The sequence below is a fragment of the Sturnira hondurensis genome, unplaced genomic scaffold (genome assembly GCF_014824575.4).
Source record: "Sturnira hondurensis isolate 20B ecotype Veracruz unplaced genomic scaffold, ASM1482457v3 Scaffold0016663, whole genome shotgun sequence".
In the NCBI taxonomy this organism is placed as follows: Eukaryota; Metazoa; Chordata; class Mammalia; order Chiroptera; family Phyllostomidae; genus Sturnira; species Sturnira hondurensis.
The window spans coordinates 16,859,614-16,883,350 of record NW_028089294.1 but is presented as its reverse complement, the minus strand read 5'-3'; the positions used below and the strand labels follow the sequence as shown (position 1 = coordinate 16,883,350).

The window sequence follows — 23,737 nt, the reverse complement described above, 5'->3', positions numbered from 1 at the left end:
TCATGTCCAAGGGTCATGTGTGTAAGTTTTTTGGCTACTCCCTTTCCTATACTGTACTTTACATCCCCATGGCTATTCTATAACTACCTATTTCTTATTCCCCTCTCTTTTCACCCATTCTCCCACACCTCTCTCCTATCTCATTTTGGCTTTTTAATTATGATGTGTCTTGGAATGGGCCTCTTTGCATCCATCTTGTTTGGGATTCTGTACTTCCTGGACTTGCATGTCTGTTTCCTTCATCAAATTAAACTTTTCTTGAATAATTTTTTCAAATAGATATTTAATTTTTAATCTTTCTCTTCCCCTTCTGGCACCCCTGTGAAGTGAATGTTGGATTGCTTAAAGTCCTCTCAGAGGTTGCTTACGCTGTCCTCATTTTGGGGGGTTCTCTTTTCTTCTTGTTCTGATTGGTGGTTTTTTGCTTCCTTATGTTCTGAATCATTGATTTGATTCTCAGCTTCATCTACTGTACTGTTGTTTCCCTGTAATTTGTTCTTTATTTCAATTAGTGTATCCTTTGTTTCTGCCTGGATCTTTTTTATGCTGTTGAAGTCCTCACTAAGTTCCTTGAGCTTCCTTATAAACAGTTTTGAACTCTGCATTTGATAGATTGCTTATATCCATTTCATTTAGCCCTTTTTCTGGAGTTTTGACCTTTTCTTGCATTTGGGGTGTGTTTCTTTGTCTCATTGTTTTGACAGCCTCTCTGTGTTTGCTTATGTTTATTAGTCAGAGCTGCTTTGACTCCATGTCTTGGTAGTGTGGCCTAATGTGTCCTGTATGGTCCAGTGGCCCAGCTTCCTTCCCCTCTCACCCAAGCTGTGTACTCGAGGTGCACCCTTTCTGCGGGCTGAGTATTCCCTCCTCTTGTAGTTGAGCCTTGGTTGCTGTTGGCAGATCAGTGGGAGGGATTTACCCAGGCCAGTCAGCTGCAAGGACTGGTTGAGACCACTGACCACCAACCTCCAACCTCTGCCTTCCATGGAGGATCAGCTGTGCAGGGGCAGGGTGGTGGTATTTCTATGTGGTCTGTAGCTATCCACTGGGTTGCTAGCCCTGGGGTTTTCCGAGTGTTTCAGGCCAAAGTCAGCCCCCACCTGTGTTTTGTCCGGGGCCACCTTGCCTCTGTTATAAAGCAATCTGAGATGGCTGCTACTTGTGCTGGACTTAAAATTCCCAGGGGAAGCTAAATTGTGAATCTAGACTGGCTGCTGCTAGTGCCAGGCCTGAGGCTCTTTGAGGCCAGCTGCTCTTGTTTGAGAGGATTTAGAAAGTTATGAAGCAGGAACCAAGACTCACCATTTATATGGAAAAGCAGCTTGGTGGGCCCATAAATTGGGTGGGGTCTCTGGGGATTTCCAAGGCAGGTCAAACAGTGTTAGCCAGGTGGTTGGAGTCTCAGATATGGCACCAGTCTGCAGGCTCAGTGTGGATGGAAGTGGTGTCTTTAATTCCATAGTTCACAGACTTCAATTCACCTTGATTTCTGTTGGTTCTAAGTGCCAGTGGTTCTATACTTTAGTTGTAATTTTGTTGTGGTTGTGCAAGGCAAGCCATGTCTGCCTATGCCACCATCTTCACTGGAATTCCTTCTGACCCACAATATTATCTCTGAACAAGAACCTGCCTTTTTTTTTGCTTTTGAAGTATTTTTNGGTGTCTTTAATTCCATAGTTCACAGACTTCAATTCACCTTGATTTCTGTTCTAAGTGCCAGTGGTTCTATACTTTAGTTGTAATTTTGTTGTGGTTGTGCAAGGCAAGCCATGTCTGCCTATGCCACCATCTTCACTGGAATTCCTTCTGACCCACAATATTATCTCTGAACAAGAACCTGCCTTTTTTTTTGCTTTTGAAGTATTTTTTTAAATTTATTTATCTTTAGAGGGGAAGGGAAGGAGAGAGGAAGAGAAATATCAATGTATGGTTGCCTCTTGTGTGTCCCATGCTGGGAACTGGTCTGCAGCCCAGGCATGTGCCCTGACTGGGAATTGAACCGCGATCATGTGGTTTGCAGGCCCACGCTCAATCCACTGAGCTACACCAGCCAGGGCAAGAACCTGCCTTTTAATTCCCCTAATTTGGGGGTGGAGGCACCAAAAACAGCCTAAAGAAAGAAAAGTTCTCTCTTAAAAAGAAACAAGCAAAAGCACAAAACAGAACCTACGGTTTTGGATTATCTCTTCAAAGTTTTATAATCCAGGTGCTTAAATAATTTCCACTTATTGGGGAGAGTACTTGCCTAGTGTGAGGTTGATAATGGGAAAGAATGGTCTGCAGTGTCAAATTTCAGATCCTGCATAGGTAATGACCTAGCAGGACCAGCTCCGACACTGGATTGCTGTAGTTTGGAGGACACTGATAACTGTTGCTTTATCGTTTCTTCTTGGTTAAACAGGTTGGCACAGTTATTTGGACCCTTCTTACCACCCTACTCCTTCACACTTGACCACATAAATATAAGAATGAAGTAGGTCAAGTTAATATATTTCACAACTTCTGTAACATTTAGTGAGTATAAAATACTTTTGGTGAATATAAGTGAGAATTTCAAGATTAATGAAATTTGCTGAGAATGATGCAGACTGGGAATGCATGTGTAGCATTCATTCTCTGTGTGCAGTAAACCTAATGGGAGAAGGGAGGCACTTTTCTCATGTCATTGGCATGTTCATCTCTTCGTTATTTCTAAGAATTCTTTATGTGTTAAGAATAGTGATTCTTGAGCCCTGGCTGGCATAGCTCAGTGGATTGAGCGCGAGCCTGCGAACCAGAGGATCGGGGTTCGATTCCCAGTCAGGGCACATGCCTGGGTTGCAGGCTGGTTCCCTGCAGGCCAACTCCCAGCAGGGGACGCACGAAAGGCAACCATACATTGATGTTTCTCTCCCTCTCTCCTTCCCCTCTAAAGATAAATAAATAAAAAATCTTAAAAAAAAAAAAAAGAATAGTGATTCTTTGCCATATAGGTGTAAATTTTTTTCCAAGTTTGTTTTTTAGTTTTGTTTATAGATTTTTATACTACCTTCTATGTATAGCACTATTTTAATTCACTGTATTTATTAACTTATTTAATCTTTAAAAATTCTTATGAATAGGCGTGCTTTTTTAGCTCCATTTACAAAGTTTTTTGACATTGTCTTTTACATTCTCTCTGTGTTTGTCCATTCCTGCTCCCAATTCTTTTTTTTTTTAAAGATTTTATTTATTTATCTTTAGAGGGGAAGGGAAGGAAAGGAGGAGAGAAGTATCAATGTACGGTTGCCTCTCCTTAGTCCCCTGCTGGCAACTGGCCTGCAATCCAGGCATGTGCCCTGACTGGGAATCGAACCTCCATCATGTGGTTCGCAGGCCCGTGCTCAATCCACTGAGCCACACCAGCCAGGGCCCTGCTCCCAATTCTTGAAAATCTTTTTTCTCTTCAGCCCACCATTTTTTACATACCTATTGTTTAGTTCTTCATTACTCAGTTTAGGAGTCATTTCCTCTGGAATTTCTCAGCTAACAACTGTCTAGTTGACTAAGACAAGTTAAGTGCCCATCTTCTGTCCTTTATATCTATAGCAATTATGGAATTTTAAGTTTAGGTCTAACTTCTCTTTTGTATTTCCTGCTTTAATATTTTGTTAAAAAAGATATTTATTTTTTAGAGAGGAGGGGAAGGGGAAAGGAGGGAGAACGAGAGGGAGAGAAACATTGACATGCAAGAGAAACATCAATCAATTGCCTCTTGCAGGCCCCTAGCCTGGCACCTGGCCTTCAACTCAGACATGTGCCCTGACTGGGGATGGAACTGGTGGCCCTTTGGTTCTCAGGCCGTTACTGAATCCACTGAGCCACACCAGCCAGAGGAGGTGTTACACATCTAATGACTCAGTACATATTTGTTGATTTGAATGAAAGGTGTGCATGGTGATATCAAGAAAATAATCAGCCTCCCAAGTGTGTAGTAAAATAGGGACACTTACACTATGGAAGTAACATTGGAATTAGGCTTTGAAGGTCAGTGGGAAAGAAGGCACAAAGCAAGGGGCCTAGAAACTAAAACTGAGTGAAAACAGACATGGAAATTTCACATTCTGGGAACAGTATGTTATTTAGAGTGGTTTTGGGGATTGTTAATCTTGCCTCTGGGAAAATCCTGATGAAATAAATTCCTCTTTTTTCCCAGTGTACCTGTTCTAGTGTTCAGAAAAATCTTAATTTTCCTTCTAAGATCTCTCCTTGTGAAACAGGGCTCAATTTCTCATCTGACTTCCCCCTTTTCCAATGTAATGGGGGAAGTTGGAGTGTCCCGATGTAATCTTGATAAGATTCTAAAATGCCCAGGGAACTTTGGTAAACTGGAAGCCTTAGGGGAAAGAAAAAACCCTGGCGCTTTTGTCTTTGAGCACTTTAGGTTGCATTCACACCTATCCCTGACTTAACACATTCGATTAGACCTCCACTACTTTTCTCTCCAGCCTTCATTATGTCTGTGTTCTAGCTGTGATAAAAGACATCATTCTCATAATTTACTGGTTTAATTTTGAGGTATACTGATTTCTGGTCTTAAAGAAGAATGGGTAAGCCCTTTGTATATTAACAGTATAATTTATTTGTCATTTAAAGTATTTTTCCAAATTCTTTTTCTCTTTAATTTTATTTCTCATTATGTAACATAATTTTTCCATTATGACAATAATACATACTGATTGAAGAAACTTTGTAAAATAGGGGGGAAAAGGAGGAAAAAGTCATTCTAAGTCCAACAACCAAAGACACGTGTTGGCATCTCCTACCCACCTGTCTTTTCATTTTGTTATTACATATAAATTACTGTATGTGTTTTCCAGTACAACATTATAGCTAGGAACATGGCTTTTGCTGTCCAATTAGGATTTTAGTTCCAGTTTAGCGTTAATTAGCTTTGTGAATGTAACAATCCCACTAAGCTTCAGTTTTCTCTTCTTTAACAAGTAGAGATTTTATAATGATATTTATCCATAGGGTTGTTATGAAGATGAAGAGATACAATATGTCTCATGTGACCCTTTCATAATAAATTCTCCATAAATGTAACAGTAATAATCAAGCTTTTCTTTTGGTTGGGTTACCGAGGTGGCTGCTCTGACTGTGGGTGGAGGGACGGGGTGGATCAGGGCCACTGTTACTTTCCTTTCTGAAATAATTAAAATTCAGTTTCAAAATCCATTTCTTAACATTCTCAAGAGCACTGTGAAAATTTGTATAGTGAGTGCTCCTTTAAAATGTTACTTGTTTGGGGCCAGCCTCATAGTTGCTGAGGGGCCCTTGGCCATCTACCCTTCTCAAATGGCCCTGATAATGGTGAAAACAGTGGTAACATGGAAAGGCCTGAGTGTAGGGCTTGGCATTTGATAAATATTTAGTAATTGTTGGCGATGTTTTTATTTTCATAATGCTAAGTACATATATATGTATTTATATATGTGTTTATGTATTTATATGTGTATATGTGTGTGTATATATAGAGAGAGATAGATATACTTTTAAATATTTTATTTATTTTTATTTTTAGAGGGAGGACAAAAGAGAAGGAGGGGGAACATCAATGCGTGGTTGCAAGACACTCCACCTACTGGGGACCTGGCTGGCAACCCAGGCATGTGCCCTGACTGGGAATCAAACCAGTGACCCTTTGGTTCGCAGGCCAGCACTTGACTGTGTGTGGTCACTGTGGTGAGCCTCTCCAGCCTGGGCAGTACATATTATATAAATCATACATTTTAAATTATAGGAACTTAACCAGTTTCCATGTTATTACATGGTCTCGCTGAACTTGTTTTAAAAAGGTTTATGGAAGTATGATTTGCATATCATATATTTAGGTGGCCGCATAATACTTGGCTCCATTCATTCTCCCATTGTTGGACTCGTTATTTCCATTTTTTATAATAATAATAATTATCATGAATATCTTAATAAACAAGGCATTTCCCACATTTATTATTATTTCCCTGTGACAGATTCCCAGAAGTGACATTATTGATGTACAGGGTGGGAATATTGGTAGGACTCTCTACATTTCGCATCGCCTTTGGAAGAGCTGTGCACCCCCCTACGCTGCGTCTGCAGCACCCACTTCCTCTCGCCTTCGCAGCCATGGCTTGTTTTTTTTTTTTTTAAATCAGGGTATAAGGAGAAAGACAATAAAACTTCATTTGCATTTTCTTGATTATTAATGATATTAATATTTATTAACCAGTATTATTTCTTCTTTGAGAAAGTGTCTATTTATTGGAGATCTTAGTGTTTTCATTATCTATTTTAATACCTATTTGTACATTAAAAATATTGACCATCATATTTGTTGTGGTTTTCCCCCATTTGTTTACTTTTGAATTTTGTTTTCAACAGAAGTTTAAAATATTTAGTTGAGTCTGTTTATTTTTTTACCTTTGTGTTTTCTTGAATGGCTTCAGAACTTAGAAAGTTATCTTTCTTTCAGAGGGATATTTTACTTGAAGGGGAAGCCACTTGGTTCTCCACTTAATTTGGTCCAAAAAACTGTTAGAGAAGTGATTTGTTTGAAAACTGAATCTCCTTTGTTGCCTGCGAGAATGTTTGAGTGATCACACAGGTATCAAAGGGTTGTCGGGTAGAGAATCGAGACCCAAAGGTTTTTTTGTTAGACAACAAAGACGTTTTCTTCTGAGAACCAAATTGCTTGAGAACCAAGGCGTTCAAGAACCGAGGTTTGATTGCATATGAAATTTTTACTTCTGTACTTCTTATGTAAGTTAAGTAAATAATTTTGCTTACTACTAAGTCTTGATAGGAGATATAAGAGAACAGGCTAAGTAGCCTGTGGCCCCCACCCTTCCCTGACAACAGCGAGGGCTGACTCACAAGCTATTCTTAGGCTTTTTTCCTCTTTTGTGTGGGGAATTGTCTTGTTCGGAGCTGTTGACGGATTCTTTAAAAATTGGTTTAATTTAAATCTTCAGTGTAATTGGAGTACTAACTGCCCTCTTGGTTTATTAGTTGATTCTTTGTAAGCTAAACTTAATGTTTAAAAAAATTCAAACTTATAATTTATATTTAGACATCTTAAACTGAAGTTGCAAAGTTACAGAACTAGAACAACTAAGTTTGGAGAGAAGAGTTATCTTCTTTAAAGCTTTTAAGTCTTGACAGGCTCTGTGAATTTGGGGCCCTAGGCCTCTAGGTAGAAATAGCAGTAACTTTTTTTTTTTTAAGATTTTTTAAATTTATTTATCTTTAGAGGGGAAGGGAAGGAGAGAAATATCAATGTATGGTTGCCTCTCGTGAGTCTCCTGCTGGGAACTGGCCTGCAACCCAGGCATGTGCCCTGACTGGGAATCGAACTGCGATCGTGTGGTTTGCAGGCCTGCACTCAATCCACTGAGCTACACCATACACCAGCCAGGGCTAACAGTAACCTTTTTCACAAATATTAATTAAATAAAAATACGTTCCTTTTAGCAGTAATTATACAGCTGTAGTTTGTTGTCCCAACTTCAGTGAAGTCAAGTTAACTGTTTTAGTTGAAAAGAATGTTGAAGTAATAGCAGTGATAGCCATCATATGAGCATCTTCCAANTATGTAAGTTAAGTAAATAATTTTGCTTACTACTAAGTCTTGATAGGAGACATAAGAGAACAGGCTAAGTAGCCTGTGGCCCCCACCCTTCCCTGACAACAGCGAGGGCTGACTCACAAGCTATTCTTAGGCTTTTTTCCTCTTTTGTGTGGGGAATTGTCTTGTTCGGAGCTGTTGACGGATTCTTTAAAAATTGGTTTAATTTAAATCTTCAGTGTAATTGGAGTACTAACTGCCCTCTTGGTTTATTAGTTGATTCTTTGTAAGCTAAACTTAATGTTTATAAAAATTCAAACTTATAATTTATATTTAGACATCTTAAACCGAAGTTGCAAAGTTACAGAACTAGAAGAACTAAGTTTGGAGAGAAGAGTTATCTTCTTTAAAGCTTTTAAGTCTTGACATGCTCTGTGAATTTGGGGCCCTAGGCCTCTAGGTAGAAATAGCAGTAACCTTTTTTTAAGAGATTTTAAAAATTTATTTATCTTTAGAGGGGGAGGGAAGGAGAAAAATATCAATGTATGGTTGCCTCTCGTGAGTCTCCTGCTGGGAACTGGCCTGCAACCCAGGCATGTGCCCTGACGGGGAATCAAACTGGGGAATCAAACTGCGATCGTGTGGTTTGCAGGCCCGCACTCAATCCACTGAGCTACACCAGCCAGGGCTAACAGTAACCTTTTTCACAAATATTAATTAAATAAAAATATGTTCCTTTTAGCAGTAATTATATAGCTGTAGTTTGTTGTCCCAACTTCAGTGAAGTCAAGTTAACTGTTTTAGTTGAAAAGCATGTTGAAGTAATAGCAGTGATAGCCATCATATGAGCATCTTCCAAGTGCCAGATGCTTCACATACCTGATATCTAAGCCTTAAAACAACCTGGCATTTGGGTACAGCTGCCCACATTGATAGGTTAGGAAATTAAAGCTAAGTCATGTGGAAGTTCACAAGGCTAAGGAGTAATTGCACTGGGATTCAAACTCTAGTGGGCGGATCTGTTTTCAGAGTTCACGTCTTTCAGCCTGCTTGTCCTCAGTGCAATCGAAAGAATGCTAATCTCTCAGCGTCAGAGTGTTTGTGTTTGTTAAGGGGTATTTTAGTGCCTGGCTGAGTGTTAGGTATATGAGAGTGAGATATTCACAGGACCACACAGTGTAACAGAGGTGGGCAGGCATGAAAACAAATGTTACAGTACTAGGTGATAAATAGTTTAATGGAGCTAAATACACGTTGAAATGGGAATGTGGCAGAGGAAGCTTTTGTGGATAGAAGTGTCGCTGAGAAGCAAGTCATCCCACAGGTTCGCAGGTGGAGTGGTAAGACGGGGGGAAAAGGTGTCCAGTGCTGTGAAAGTGGGTAGACCCTAAAACGTCTTGTGTGCCATGTGAAGGATTAGATTTTTAAAGTAACAACTGCATCGAAATACGATTCATGTAACATTAAATTCACCCTTTTAAAGTTTACAGTTTTACAATTTTGCAATATTAGTGTATTAACAGAATTGTATAGCCATTACCATTATCTAAAGTTAGAACACTTTCATCGTCTCAAAAAAGAATGCCCTCCACACACATTTGCAGCCGCTCTCTCCCCAAGCACCCCGAATTCTAGGCAACCACTAATCTACTTTCTGTCTCTTAATTTGCCCATTGTAGACACTTGATAGAAATGGGAACATGCAATATGTAGATATATTTTTGTGTGTGACTGGCATCTTTCACTTACTATAATGTTTTTAGTGTGCGTTCATGTTGTAGCATGTATCAGTAAGTCATTCCTTTTTTTAAGGCCAAATAATATTCTATTATATGGAGGTACCACATTTTGTTTAGCCATTTGACAGACATTTGGGTGTCTACTTTTTTTACTATTATAAATAATGCTTCCATGAGCACTTATGTATTAGTTTTTGCATACCTAATGGTGGTATTGCTGAATTATATGGTTAACATTTTGTTTAACATTTAACATTTTGAGGAATTGCCGAATTGTTTTCCAAAGCTGTTGAACCATTTTACATTCCCACCAGCAATATATTAGGGGTCCAGTGAAGGAGGTTAGCTTTTATACTGTTAGTGGATTATTACATAGAATCATAGAGGAAAATGTTTGAAAATCATTGGATTAGATTGTTGCTTCCTAGTATGGTTCAAGGTATGTGCTAGGTCAGGAGCCTTTTACCAATGAATGAAACCAAAATGCAAGTCATTTTCTCAATTCTTAGGGGCTGTTGCTATTCCATTCCCATAGTCTTCAATTTTTATGTATTGGGTTGGCCAAAAGTCCATATTTTTTTCCCATAAAATAAAAGACACATTTTTTACTTTCACCAATAATTTTATTGACTTTGAATATGTTGGCCAGCTCCTGTGTAGTATGACATTAATTTTTCTCAATTAATGTCTCTATCTGATTGTTATCAACATCAGCTGGTCTACCTGTGCACGGACCATTGTCCGTGAGAAATCTGCAGCACAAAACTTCGCAAAAACGCCTTTGACACGTTTGATCAGCCACAGCACCTTCTCCATACGCTGCACAAATCTTTTTCTGCATTTCAGTTGTGTTTTTACCTTTCTTGAAATAATAAAGCATAATATGCTGAAAGTATTGCGTATTACATCTTCAATATTAAAATGGCTACACAAAAATTCATCAATTTTGATATTTTTTTAAATGCACGCTGATATGTCAGCTGTCACAATACAATCTAACAAAATTGTTTTGAATGAAGTTAAAAACAACCAACCACTACTAGAGCCATCATGTGGAAAAAACCCAATGACCTTTTTGGCCAACCCAGTATTAGTATGGGCTACTTAATGGTAATCTGAGTTATTAAGGATTACTGAAATTCAGTGTTCATTATTAACAAGTACTAATCTAAAATTAGAAAATTTCTAGAGCTTACTGAAAGCTCTGATTTAGTTTACTTTTAAGACATTTGTTAGGTATACAATACTGTGGTAGATTTGGAAAATTCCTGCTCTGCGTGCTCACATTCATATGGATACTGTTTTCAGTGTACTGTTGATGATCTGGTCTTGAGTTTGAGATGGTTCCAGTTGCTGCTGTGCTTGAATTAATGCAGTGTTAGAATTAATGTTAAGTTTAATTTTGTTGATGGTTTTGCTTTTGTGTAATTAGTGTTGCATTGCTATAATTCTCTATCGTAGAGTTATTTTTCGACTGGAAAATAGGAGTAGGTAGGGGTAGGTTGACCCTCTGGTTCCACTTTGGTGGGCCATGGTTAGACTAGTTTGAGAATGAATGGATTACATAACTGGAAAAGATTCTTTCCCAGTCCAGTATCTTACACATTTCTGAAAATGGGAATTGTATATATTAAAGTTAAGGATCTTAAGTACAGCAGACTTGAGTCCTCTGAAATCCACAGATTAACTTTGGAGGTCTGAAACCTTTGAAATTGTATACCACATTTTGCACATGTGTATTTTTTCCAAAGAAAGCAAACTGTAGGTTTGCTAGATTTTTTTTTAAAAGAAGTCCACAACCCCTCAAAATTAAAGCATTCAGACTGGCGAAGAGAATTTGTGATTTGAAGTGTTTGGGGACTCCTCTGTGGCTAGGTGTCGCTGCTCTGTGGTGGACATTGCCTGGGTACATTGTTGGTTTCAGTGTGACCAGTTCCATGTTAGACTGTCTCTCGCTATTCTTACCCGGTAATTTTTATCCCTGTCAGAACTTGGAGTTGGCTTTTAAAATTTGTCATTCCACATTTATTATTTCATATTAACTTATTCAAATGTTTGGGAAGTTCTACTTACGAGCATTGTTTTTTGCAGGAGTGAAAGTATGTTTTACTTCCAGTAATTGAAATGTGGTTTTTTTTTTTTAAAACAACTTTAAGTTGGCCTGATAGAATAGAAATGGATGAATGCTTTTCTGTTTATTGGCTATTAATTTGATTTTCTTTCCTCTGCTCTCTCGTTCTGTCGTGTTTTGGTTGGTTGAGGCTGACAATTACCTGTCACAGACGGGAGCTCTGCAGGCCCTGCTGGGGCGTGGCATCAGTTTGGATATCAGTCTGTTTAGGCCTCCGAGGTGGGGAGATGTGGAGGAGGGTACTTTTCCTCTGTAGTTTTTTAAAATATATATATTTTTAATTTATTTTCAGAGAACGGGGAAGGGAGGGAGAGAAACATCAATGTGCGAGAGTAACATCAGTCAGTTGCCTCACACACCCCCAACTGGGGACCTGGGTTGTGTTAGCCCACAACCCAGGCGTGTGCCCTGACCAGGAGTCAAACCGGTGACCTTTTGGTTTGCGGCCAGAGCCCTCAGTTATTGGATATAGCATGGCTGTATTTAAGATGAGGTTGGTAATTTCAGTTTACTGTTTTTGGTAAAATAGACTTGTTATTTAATATTGTTCATAATAGACTAAAAAATTGACAAGGACAAGGCTCTGGGTGATACTGGTTTTTGGGTTAAAAGAGTCTGTTTTCAGCCCTGCCCTTTGGACTGTTGTTTGGGCCCAAGGAAAAGAGAGAAAGCAGGGTTGCAAAGAAAAGGTGTGCTTTCTCGACTCCTTTTTCTTCTGCTTCCGAACTCACGGACGTCTTCATGCATCCTACTGCCTTTCCTGTTGTGTATTCACAGAGCCAGAAATGTCCATCCCTTTGTACTATAGGACTAACTTGACTTTCTCTGGACCCTGACTTTCATTAGGTACTCTTTCCTTTTGCCTTTTGGAAATTAAATCTCTTCCTCTTCTAAAAATGGCCTTATAACATTGCCTCTTTTCTGAGGCCTCCTGTCTCTCCTCTAACCCTTTCTTCCCCTTCCCTTAACAACATACTTCTAGAAGCACCTCCACTTCACCTTCCACTCACTGCTTTATCTATTTCAATTAGACTTACCCAGCCAGGCCAGTGTAGTGGAACTGTATTCACAACAGACTGCAAAAACTAATGGCTTACTCTTGGCTTCCGTGACATTTGGCCGAACTGACCATCTCCTTCAAACACTTTTCTTACCTGTGGATCCTGATGTCTCTCCTTTTCCTCACCTTCTGTTCCGGTTGTTCCCTTCATCTTCCTGCACATGCTTTCTGTGGATGCTGTCATTCACTGCCATGACGACAACTATTCCCAATCCCTGATGACTACCAAATCTGGGTCTCTAGCTTGAGTGGAATCGATACCATCTTTTGAAGGTCTCTACTTGGATGTTTTTGTAAGTACATCAGATTAGTTATGCTCAGAAATGAACATTTTGTTGCTCACCCTCCCAAAACTAATATCCAAATCCCTACTCTCTCAGAGCTTCTGTCTTAGACCTTTCTGCAGCCACTCAAGTAGAAACTGGGATGCTCTTCTTCTATCTTCTGCATTTAGCTCATCAGAAAATTGTGTCCATTTTAACTCTGAAATGCCTGTATTCTTTATTGCCCAAGTTCAAATCCTCACCACCTGGATTATGCTAGTTATTTTATAACTGGTGTCCCTGTCTCACAGCACTGAAACCCAGTTCATTTCCTATGCTGTCTGTCAGAATTCTCTTCCTCTGCCTTTCAAAGACCAAGTTCTTCTTTTGTTTCTTACATATGCTTCTCCTGGATACTGTCATTCTTCAACAGATGACAGCTTTTCCCAGTCTCTGGTGACTAACAAATCTGGATCTCCAGCTCCAACATATACTGTGCTTTAAACGGGCTCTCCATGATTTGTACAGGGACGTTCAGAATCAGTAGTATGATGTTCTTTGTTTCTTAAATTGTGTGATTTTGGCAAGTTACTTCATTACTTTGGCTTCCCTTTAATTGTTTCTAACGTAGAGATGGAATATTCAGTATGTGGTTTGACTCTTTGTTAAGTCATTAGATGAAATTATTATAAAGAAGCCTCAGTATATAAAACACAGAAACAGAGCTACTTTTATTACAGTTGCTGTCCCCTCCCAAACCTATATTCCTCCTCCCTGCTCTGCTACTCTTGCATCTCCTTAGAATTTCTAGAACTCCAAGGAGTGTTAAGTTCTCTTTTAACACTTAAGATTAAGTGAGTTCTTTGAAATCACATAACTTTCAAATCACACTGTCTTCGAATGGGAAGGGCTGTACTTTGAATGGGAAATGGCTGCCATACATTTCTTCTTTTCACCTCAGATTCAGGTGCTTTTCCTTTCTTTGTGACAGTGCCTACCCACACACCTATACAATGTCTTTTGCCCCAAGGACACATAGAATCCACTAATTTTGCCTCTGACCTTATTTTAGACAAATCTTACACAGATATTACCTCCTTTGCGATAGGTATTGTACTTTGGTTTATCTGCCAATAGTGTTCTGTCTTTTTGGGTTATCAAAGCATTCTTTAGATACTAATAATCACAGTTCATGTATGATGAATAAATAGGTGAATGAAAGAAAGAATAGATGGGAAACAGATAAAGGGGTATGTATATTCTTATTCTGTGAATTTGATCTTACTGTGGGAACTACAAAGAAGTAGGCAGTTTTGCTCCAATCATTCTCTCATGGAACCGACCTTGATCTCCTTGGGAACTAGATGAGGAAAGAACATTTCCCAGGTGATCAAGTGTGGAGTCGATCCGTGAGTGTAGCATGCGAAGTAGAGAAGGGACTGAGGAGAGTTTTGAAAGGTGTGCCCTCAGGAACTTGATGGTCTTACTTTTGAATGTCAGACCTTCATTCAGGTTTCTTTAAACTTAATCAGCGTTTAACCAACATGATTAGAAGTGTAATTAAAAAACCCAGCCCCCCCCACTATAAAGATCTCAGAATTCAATAGGAAGTAAACCTTTAGCTCTAAAAGTGTACTGCAAAGGAAAAGAAAAACAACACATTACAGAAGGGCCATGTTGCAAAGGACAGTTTGGTCTAAAATCCGTGGTTCTGATGCCTTCAAAGTTTCGAGGAAGAAGTTTGGAGCCTGCTTTGCTTTTTACATTTATTTTTGTCCCCCAATTGTTTATGCTAGTACAGTCATTCCTGCCCTTTTTTCTCCCTTTTCCCACCTCCATGCAGCCTGTTTTCTTCTCTCCCTCAGTTGATTCCCTGCTCATTGTCCTTGTCCATGGGTCATGCACGTATGTTCTTGTATGTTCTTTGGTTAATCCCTTCACCATTGTACATCCATTACCCACCCTCCCCTCAGGCAGCTGTCAGTCTGTTCCATGTATCTATGCTTCTGTTTCTGTTGATACTTTGTTCATTACTTTATTGTGTTCATTAGATTCCACATATAAGTGAGATCATGTGGTATTTGTCTGGTAGTCATCAATCTGGTGGTCAGAATATCTGCTTTCTTATCTTTTTTACAATTAAATTTTCCAATTACTGTTGACATATTAATTTCAGGTCTATAAGATCGTGATTAGACATTTAGATAACTTAGGAAGTGATCATCCCAATAAATTTATACCCATCTGATACCATATATAGTCATTACAATATTATCGACTATATTTGCAGGCAGTTGTTTGGGGCACAGTGTTGCTTGAGGCTGTCCCTGTCCGAAGGTTATTGTGCCCTGTTTTAATCTTCCATAGGTTTGGGGCATATTCCTGCCAGGCAGTTCCTCTGGGATGGCAACTCTGGCTCCATTGTAAAGTGACTCTGTTTGTGTTATTGTTTCACAGGTCTCAAAGCAGGAAGAACATTTAAGGAGGTTGGTGGCCTAGTTCACATAATGACTTCTGAGTTGAAGTCTTCTAGCGATAAGTCTCAAAATCTGTAGAATTGATAAACTTCCCAAGTTACATGATCAGGGAAGTTGGGGAACTTTAAAAAACAGGGCACTGGATGTAAGAGATGAGGTTCCTAGGACCAGTTTTGCTATGACTGTGAACTCATACAAGTTTCTTCGTTTTTACATCTTGAAAATTGAGGGCTTTTGATTAAATGATTACTGTAATTCTTTTATAATTCTGTGCTTCTATACAAACAAAAAATCTAACCTTAATTAAGCTGCTTTTTACCTATAATAGCTACATTTTTTCTTTTTCTGAGTCTTACTGACCTTTTGAAGAGGATTTCCTACTTCTGTTAAAGCATTTCTGCTTTTCTCTGCCTTAGTGTGATTATATTTCCCACATTCTCCAAATTTTGATTTACATTAAATCAAAGCGGTCTCTCCTTATGCCTGCTTTCTACCATACATATCTTCTTGGTTTCTAAAAAGGTGCCAATGCCAGTTTTCCATTAATTTACAATGTGCAGGAAAATCTTCACATAAATATTATAAAACCATAGGTAATTACCATAGTGATTAAATTATATCCCCTGGCTGGTGTAGCTCAATGGATTGAGTGTGGGCTGTGAACCAAAGGGTCGCTGGTTCGATTCCCAGTCAGGGCACATGCCTTAGTTGCAGGCCAGTTCCCGGGGGGGCCACATGAGAAGCAACCACACAGTGATGTTGTTGGTGCACCAAAACAAAGAAATATGGCCCAAATGAAAGAACAGATCAAAACTTTAGAAAAAGAACTAAGTGAGGAGGAGACAGACAACTTATCTGATGTAGAGTTCAAAATACTGATAATCAAGATGCTCACAGAATTGATTGAGCTCAGTCACAAAATGAAGGAAGAAATGAAAGCTACACAAAGTGAAATAAAGGAAAATATATAGGGAACCAACAGTGAAAAGAAGGATACCGGGGTTCAAATCAATGATTTGGAACAAAAAGAAGAAATAAACATCCAACTGGAACAGAATGAAGAAACAAGAACTCAGAAAAATGAAGAGAAGCTTAGGAACCTCTGGGACAACTTCAAATGCTCAAACATCCGAATCATAGGGGTACCAGAAGGAGAAGAGGAAGAGCAAGAAATTGAAAACTTATTTGAAAAAGTAATGAAGGAGAACTTCCCCAGTCTGGCAAAGGAAATAGACTTCCAAGAAGTCCAGGAAGCTCAGAGAGTCCCAAAGAAGTTGGACCCAGGGAAGCACACACCAATGCACATCATAATTAAGTTACCTAAGATTTAAGATAAGGAGAGAATTTTAAAAGCAGCAAGAGAAAAGGAGACAGTTACCTACAAAGTAGTGCCCATAAGACTGTCAGCTGATTTCTCAAAAAAAACCTTGCAGGCAAGAAGGGGCCAGAAGGAAGTATTCATGAAAGGCAAGGACCTACATCCAAGATTATTCTATCCAGCAAAGCTATATTTAGAGTGGAAGGGCAGATAAAGTGCTTCCCAGACAAGATAAAGGAATTCATCATCACCAAGCCATTATTGTATGAAATGTTAAAGGGACTTATCTAAGAAACAGAAGATCAAAAACTACGAACAGTGAAATGACAAACTCTAAATTATCAATAATTGAACCTAAAAAAACAACAAAAACTAAGCAAACAACTAGAACAGGAACAGAATCACAGAAATTGAGATTGGTTATCAGTGGGGAAAGGGAGGGGGAGAATTGTAGGGAAAGGTAGGGAGAATTGTAGGGAAAGGTAGGGAGAATTGTAGGGAAAGGTATGGAGAATAAGAGGCATAATTGGTAGGCATAAAATAGACAGGGGGAGGTCAAGGATAGTATAGGAAATGGAGAAGCCAAAGAACTTACATGTACAACCCAAGGACAAGAACTCAGTGTGGGGGGAGGCTGGTGGGTGGTGGTGGTGCAGGGAGAAGGGGGATAAAGGGGAGAAAAAATGGGGACAGCTGTAATAGCATAATCAATAAAATATACATAAAATTTTTTAAAAACCTAGAACATAATGGACTTTCAATGAATATTGAACATGACACATAGTAAGGACTTAATAAATAGTAATTGTTATGATTACATAAAGTGAAACAGTTTTACTTTATTAAAAAGTAGAATATACTTGTTGCATTTTTCATCATTTCAATGTTACTATTTCTCCGCAAGTAGATCAGTAGAATTGTTAAACGTGAGGTGTTCTTCAACAGGCCAGAGAGTTGATATAAACGTTACAGGTATGAAATGATATGCTTTAAAAGCTTATTGGTCTCAACAAATTGTTACCATGGCCAGCTGTTACACCCATTCTTCCATGTGTCCCTGTTATAATAGAGTACCTGCATGTTATGGTACATGGGTGACCGAATCCCATGTACCAGGTGAATAAGGTTCTGTAATACTAGTACCCTAGCTTCACTGAAGGGATTTGCCTTCTCTGCTCATTATTTTATTTGATTCATTCTTTGGTTTTATTTCAGGATTATACCTGTGATTATTAAGCATCTATTATGTAGCATTCTGTTGTATTTGCAGAGTACATGATGACTAGCCAGAGGTCCTAGGTAGATATCTAAGACTTTGTGACTGTGGGATCCTATTTCTTCTTCTTCTTTTTTAATCTTCACCTGAGGACATTTTTTAATTGCTTCTTAGAGGGAGTGGAAAAGCCTGGGGAGGGGGGAGGGAGGACGGGAGAAGGAGAGGGAGGGGGAAGAGAGAGAGGGAGAAAGAGAACACTGGGGATCCAGCCTGCAACATTTTGGTGTACAGAGCAACACTCCAGCCAACTGAGCCACACTGGCCAGGGTGGGATCCTGTTTCTTATTTGTCTTTCATAAGTCTGTGCTCTTTCTCCAAGGGAGCTTCGGTATTTTACACGCTTTTATGCAGTTATAAAATGCATTCTAGATAATGCTTGGAGGATTTTCTCCCACATTTAAAAATTATCTCTGTGTTACAGAGACCTAATAAAATAGGAGCCCTTACTACTGCATCTTTGTAAGTAAATTGTTTCTTTGCAGGCATATAGCTTATTTTGGTTTAATGTTACTTACGATCACTTAAAATTGGAGAAGTAAAAGTGTTATGCTTATCTGTAGAATTTCTGTGCTTGAGGAAGTTGTAGTCATAACTTGCTTTATAAGGCTTCCTTCTGTGTTCACTGCCTTTTTTATTTTTTTAAGTTGGCAAGTCACAGTTCACCCAGTCTCACAAACTACAATTCTGGGAGTCATCTCTGATTCCTTTTACCCCATAATGCCTCGATCTAAACAGTCCCTGAGTTCTACCTGTTTTAAGCCATTCATTGTTTCTCCAGTTCAATCCATCTTCTCTGTTTCTGCTGCCGCTGTTTTAGAATAGGTGCCAGATAGTGTTCTCAGCTCTCCCCTAACTGATCGCCCTGCTTCAGGCTTGCCCCCTTTTCACAATGACTCTTTAGTGAAATCTGACTTCTTGTTAGCCACAGGTTCAAGTCCAAGATTCTTAACATTACAATTATAGCTCATTCTTACTTTTTAAATCTCCACACAGTATCTCCTCAAGGAGTTCCTGACCATCCTACCATGGTTTATATTACCTTTGAGGAAAAAGTGAAGAAAACCATCCTGCACATAGGTGAAATTTCCTCGTGCTTTAGAAGAGTATAGTAACAGATGAAGTCAAAGCGTAGAAACAGATTTAAAGCTCCATTGCAGTGAAGTTTACATTTAAAGAATGAACATGCATTTTTTTAAAACTGTATTCTGTTCTTAAGATGTTATTTATTTATTTTTAGAAAGGAAGGAAGGGAGAGAGAAAAGTGGAACATCGATGTGTGAGAGATACATCAGTCAGTTGCTTCCCCCAACTGGGGACCTGGCCCACAACCCAGCCACGTGCCCTGGCAGGGAATAGAACTGGTAACCTTTCTGTTCGCAGGCTGGTGCTCAATCCACTGAGCCACACCAGCCAGATCAAGAGTGTATACTTTGACAGGAACAAGTATAAAGGACACATGGACAAAAACTAACAGGGGTGGAAATGGGAGGGAGGTGGGGAGCACTGCGCAGGTGGGCTGGGATAGGAGTAAAAGACAGAAAACTGTCCTGGAACAATAATTAAATTTAAAAAAAAGAATGTGTACTTTGAAAGGAGGATGATACAGAGTGGTAACATACAGAAGAGCTGGGAATCATAAGGAAGTTGGGAGTGCCAAAGCATTGTCGGAGGTTTGTTCATCCCTAGTGCCCAGTTCTTGCTTATCCCTGTTGTGTAGATAAGTGTATCAAATTTAGACTTTCTGATAAACCCCCTACTTATCAGAAAAAAGGAGGTTTATCAGAAAAAGAAAGTTAAAGCTTACCCTTAAACTTTACCTTCTAATCACAATTGAGTCCCTTTGCTCAATTTAGTAGATGGTAGTTGGCTTTATAGGAAGAAAAGCTGCTGTTTGTTCTCTCGGGTTAAATTTCTCGTAGATGAACGAACTTTGGACTTATATACCAGGGTTTTTTTGCTGGTTTGTGTCTCACTTTTGGTGGTCACACTAGTACGGTCATATTTCTTCTTGAGCACACTCAGTTCACGAAGATGTGGTGCCCTGAAAACACTTCTTGGCAGCTAATTAGCCACCTGCTCTGGCAACACCAACCACCACGATGCGCAATTCACTGTATCTCCTTTGATCAAATAGCTGGTGCAAACATTTTTTGTTAGGCTTCTAAAAATAGTAATACTTAAATTATTTGGGTAAATGGATGAGCTACTGAGTAGTCTCTTAATAGTATTTTCCTACAATGTTATAATCCATGGTTTAAATTACTAAGTACATTACTGTAAATTTGCTAGGTCTTCACACTCCCTAACTTATCATACCCTTGAGTTTCAAGGAAAACATTCTGAATTTACTTACAGTAAATTAATGAATTAGGGTTCAGAATTACATTATGCTCTTCCTTTCTGGACACCCAGAAGCCCATTTATCAAAACCCCATTATACCTCAGGCATTGTACTGGATTATGTTCAATACTTTAAAAAATACTCTTGCAAAGTATTTTTACAGATGACCATGAGAGTCAAAAAAGATTAAGTAACTCTTTCATGGTTAGAGCTAAGGAACTAGCATAGTTGGGATTTGAACCCAGAGCTATTAAATTTCTAGATTTCCTTCTCTTCCAGTGCAGAACACTTGCCCAGCACGTTTAATTATGTTTAAATAAAACATATATATTTTTTAATAATTACTTATAGACCATTTTTATAAGCCTGTGAAACTTGATTAAATAGTTATGCTACATTTATTTTGGATGTTTTTCTTGTTTGGGTTTTTTTTTAAAGAAGAGTATTGAAGATTTAATTGTTATTTACATTCAACTTACAGAGTTGATTTCTTTGAAATAAATCATTGCCTAGTTGCAATAACTTTCCTCTTTCCCAAATTAATTTCTACAAAATTAGTTCATGCCAAGGATTTCTTTATTCAGTATTTGCTATTAAATGTGACTGTTTTTCTTTTAAATGGTTCATTTTAAAGGCAGAACCATTACCTAGCAAAATCTCCTACCCTTCCTCAAATGTCAGTTCTGCCTGTTCAGCAGCAGCAGAAGCTCTGCATTGTTTTCCGCTGGAAGTGTGAGCTGAAGGGACAGACATTCCCACTACTTGGCGGGTGCACTAAGCTGTGATCTGCCCTTGCTGTATTATTAATGGCACAATGTTTTTATGTTGCAGATGGCTGAGAGCTAGCAAGGAAAATTCAGGACCATGATGGCTCAGTTTCCCACAGCTATGAACGGTAAGCAGCTTTGTGCTTGAGGGACGATAAAGAGCTTATGGAATTTGGTGGGGAGGCGTTGTAGAGGTTATAAATATTCTTTTGTGATATTTTTCTTTCAGCTTATAAATTCGAAACTTAAAGTATTTTTGTTGAAAATATTTGGGCAGTTTGTTTTAAAACATTGCATATAGTTCTGTTAGAACATTATGTAGTGAACCCTGCAAGTCAGTATTGGCGTGTTCTGCAGTATCATCTGAAATGTGTGCTTGCCTTTGAGAGTTAAGAATAACTTACAGCCACGTTGCAATTGATGTATAAAACTGGAGGACAGAAAACAGTGCTACAAGGTGAAAATATTGAAAGTATTTTTAGTAGCATGGGGTGATTGTAAACTCATCAAGCCAATAAAGATTCATTTAGTAGTATGTATAAAAGTTAGTTTTGTTTTCCTTTTACGTAGGATTATGTATGTCAATACACCTAATTGCTTAATAGGAATAATTTTAAAAGAAATTACTTAATTTCAATAATAAAATGTTTTTAAAGCTTTTTTTCTGATTCTAGTTTTAATTCATTTCTCAAATACGAATTAACCAACTTAATAAGTATTAAGTTACTGTGTATGTCATTTAGAACTGAGAATATGTATTATATTTTTAAATCACTAAAGAAATCTAGGATGCTGAGTTGAGATAAATTTCATTAGCTAATTATAAATAAATATAAGGAAATAGTGAGTCCAGTTTATAATTCTTTAAATTAACATTGAAAATATTAACATTAAAAAAAGGAGGGAAGAATCACCAATGATTCTACCACCTTGAGAAAGCAGTTCTCTTTTTTTAACCTTCACCCAAGGATGTGTTTATTGAGTTTTAGAGGGATGGGGAGAGCGAGAGAAACATCAGTTGGTCGGCTCTAGTACGCTGCCGGACCAGGGATGGAACCCACAACTTAGGTGTGTGCCCCCTGACCAGGGATTGAACCCACACTTTTTTGATGTACAGGACGATGCTCCAACCAACTGACCTACCTGGCCAGGGCAGCAATTCTGTTTTAATGTCACCATGTATTTAATCCATTACATCTTGTTTCACACATGTTCTCAATCACTATGCAAATACATGTTGTATAAGTTTTAAGACTAGATCGACTTTATGAGATTTATAAGATTTTTGGAAAAATGAATAACTTGCATAAAAATAAATTCTGATGTGTGGTAGGATTCTGTCATTTAAAGATAAACTCAAGATAAGGGTTTTGTTTGTTTACTTTTTTAAAAAAAAATTCTAATTTAATTGTTGTTCAAGTACAGTTTTCTGTCTTTTACTCTCATCCCAGCCCATCCCCCCAGGTGTTTGTTTACTTTTTTGCCTTTTCAGTACTCGTATTTAGGGGTTAAGGTGAGCATTGCTCCTATGTGGGAATAGTGTTGAATTACAAAGATGGGCAGCTTTTAAAAAATTAAATAATATTTCTTCTATAATGAGTGATAAACATAGGTTTAGAATCTGGATAATAAATAATTGTAGTAATGTGTTCTACCTACATTTGAAAATTACAAAGTAATATGCATTAAATACAGTTTAGTTATAAACTTCAACCAACATGTTAAGCAGGTTTATAAATAAAATGAACATAAAAGAAAGTAGTACAGCAGATCCTCAAATAATGTCTTTTCATTCAACCTTACAGCGTTGATGAGAAAATTAAAATGGGATCTGCCTGGCGTGGCTCAGTGGGTTGGGCATCATCCCACAAACCGAATGGTCTCCAGTCCCATTCCCAGTCAGGGCACATGCCTGGGTTGGGGGCCAGGCCCCCAGTTGGGGACGTGCAACAGGCAACCGATCCATGACTCTCTCACATCTGTGTTTCTCTCCATCTCTTGTTCCCTCCCTTCCCCTTTCTTTATGAAATTAAAAAAAAGAAAGAAAATTGATTCCCACCCAAGACCACTCTTAGTGTGGAGTTTACACGTTCTCCCCATGTTTGCCTGGGTTTCCTCCCGCACCCCAAAGATGTGCATGGGAGTGAACTGGCGTGTGTAAATTGTCTGAGTGAGTGTGGGTGTGTGTGGCCCTGCGCCGGGGCAACTCCTGTCTGGGGCGGGTCCTGCTTTGTGCCCTGAGCCACCAGGACGGGCTCCAGCTACCTGGGCCCCCTGAACGGGAATAAGTGGGTTGGAGAAGAAGTCTCTTACTTGTTTTTATTCATTAGAAATGATTATTTAAAAAATTGTACCAAATGTTGGATGATTAATTTAGGAGTAGTGTATAGGAATAGAGTTAGAAGTTTTTTACAACTTCTGAAGAATTGACAGCAAATGTAGACTGTGGTAACTTCCTACTTAATTTATAGAATAGCTAAAGATTAACCATAATCTTGTATATATCTAATTTAAGTTCAATTTAGAATTTTCAATTTTATTGAAAGAAGCATCCACGTATAGCACAAAGCCTTCAAAAGCAGTGTTTGTTCCTCCCCTAAATCTTCAGTTACAGATTGTGTAAATTTTTTAACACCCAGTACTTTTGGAACTTGCCTCTGAGTACCCTAGACCTAGCTGTTTGTCAAAATGCTTCTGACATATTCCTCAGATTTTGTCATTTCTGCTTTATCATCCCACAACTAACCAGACTTTTTAGACTTCTTCAGTTCTTACAGAGCTGCATTGTCCAATGGTAGCCA

General features: G+C 38.5%; 1 protein-coding gene across 1 annotated transcript in view; it reads left to right on the top strand.

Annotated features, from left to right (window-relative positions):
- Positions 1–23,737, top strand: part of ITSN2 (intersectin 2) — a 116,729-nt gene that overhangs the window by 3,659 nt on the left and 89,333 nt on the right. Inside the window, exon 2 of the mRNA XM_037066805.1 lies at positions 21,001–21,064. Within this exon, the coding sequence (XP_036922700.1) occupies positions 21,034–21,064 (31 nt within the window). The 5' untranslated portion in view covers positions 21,001–21,033. The remainder of the gene's footprint in view (positions 1–21,000; positions 21,065–23,737) is intronic.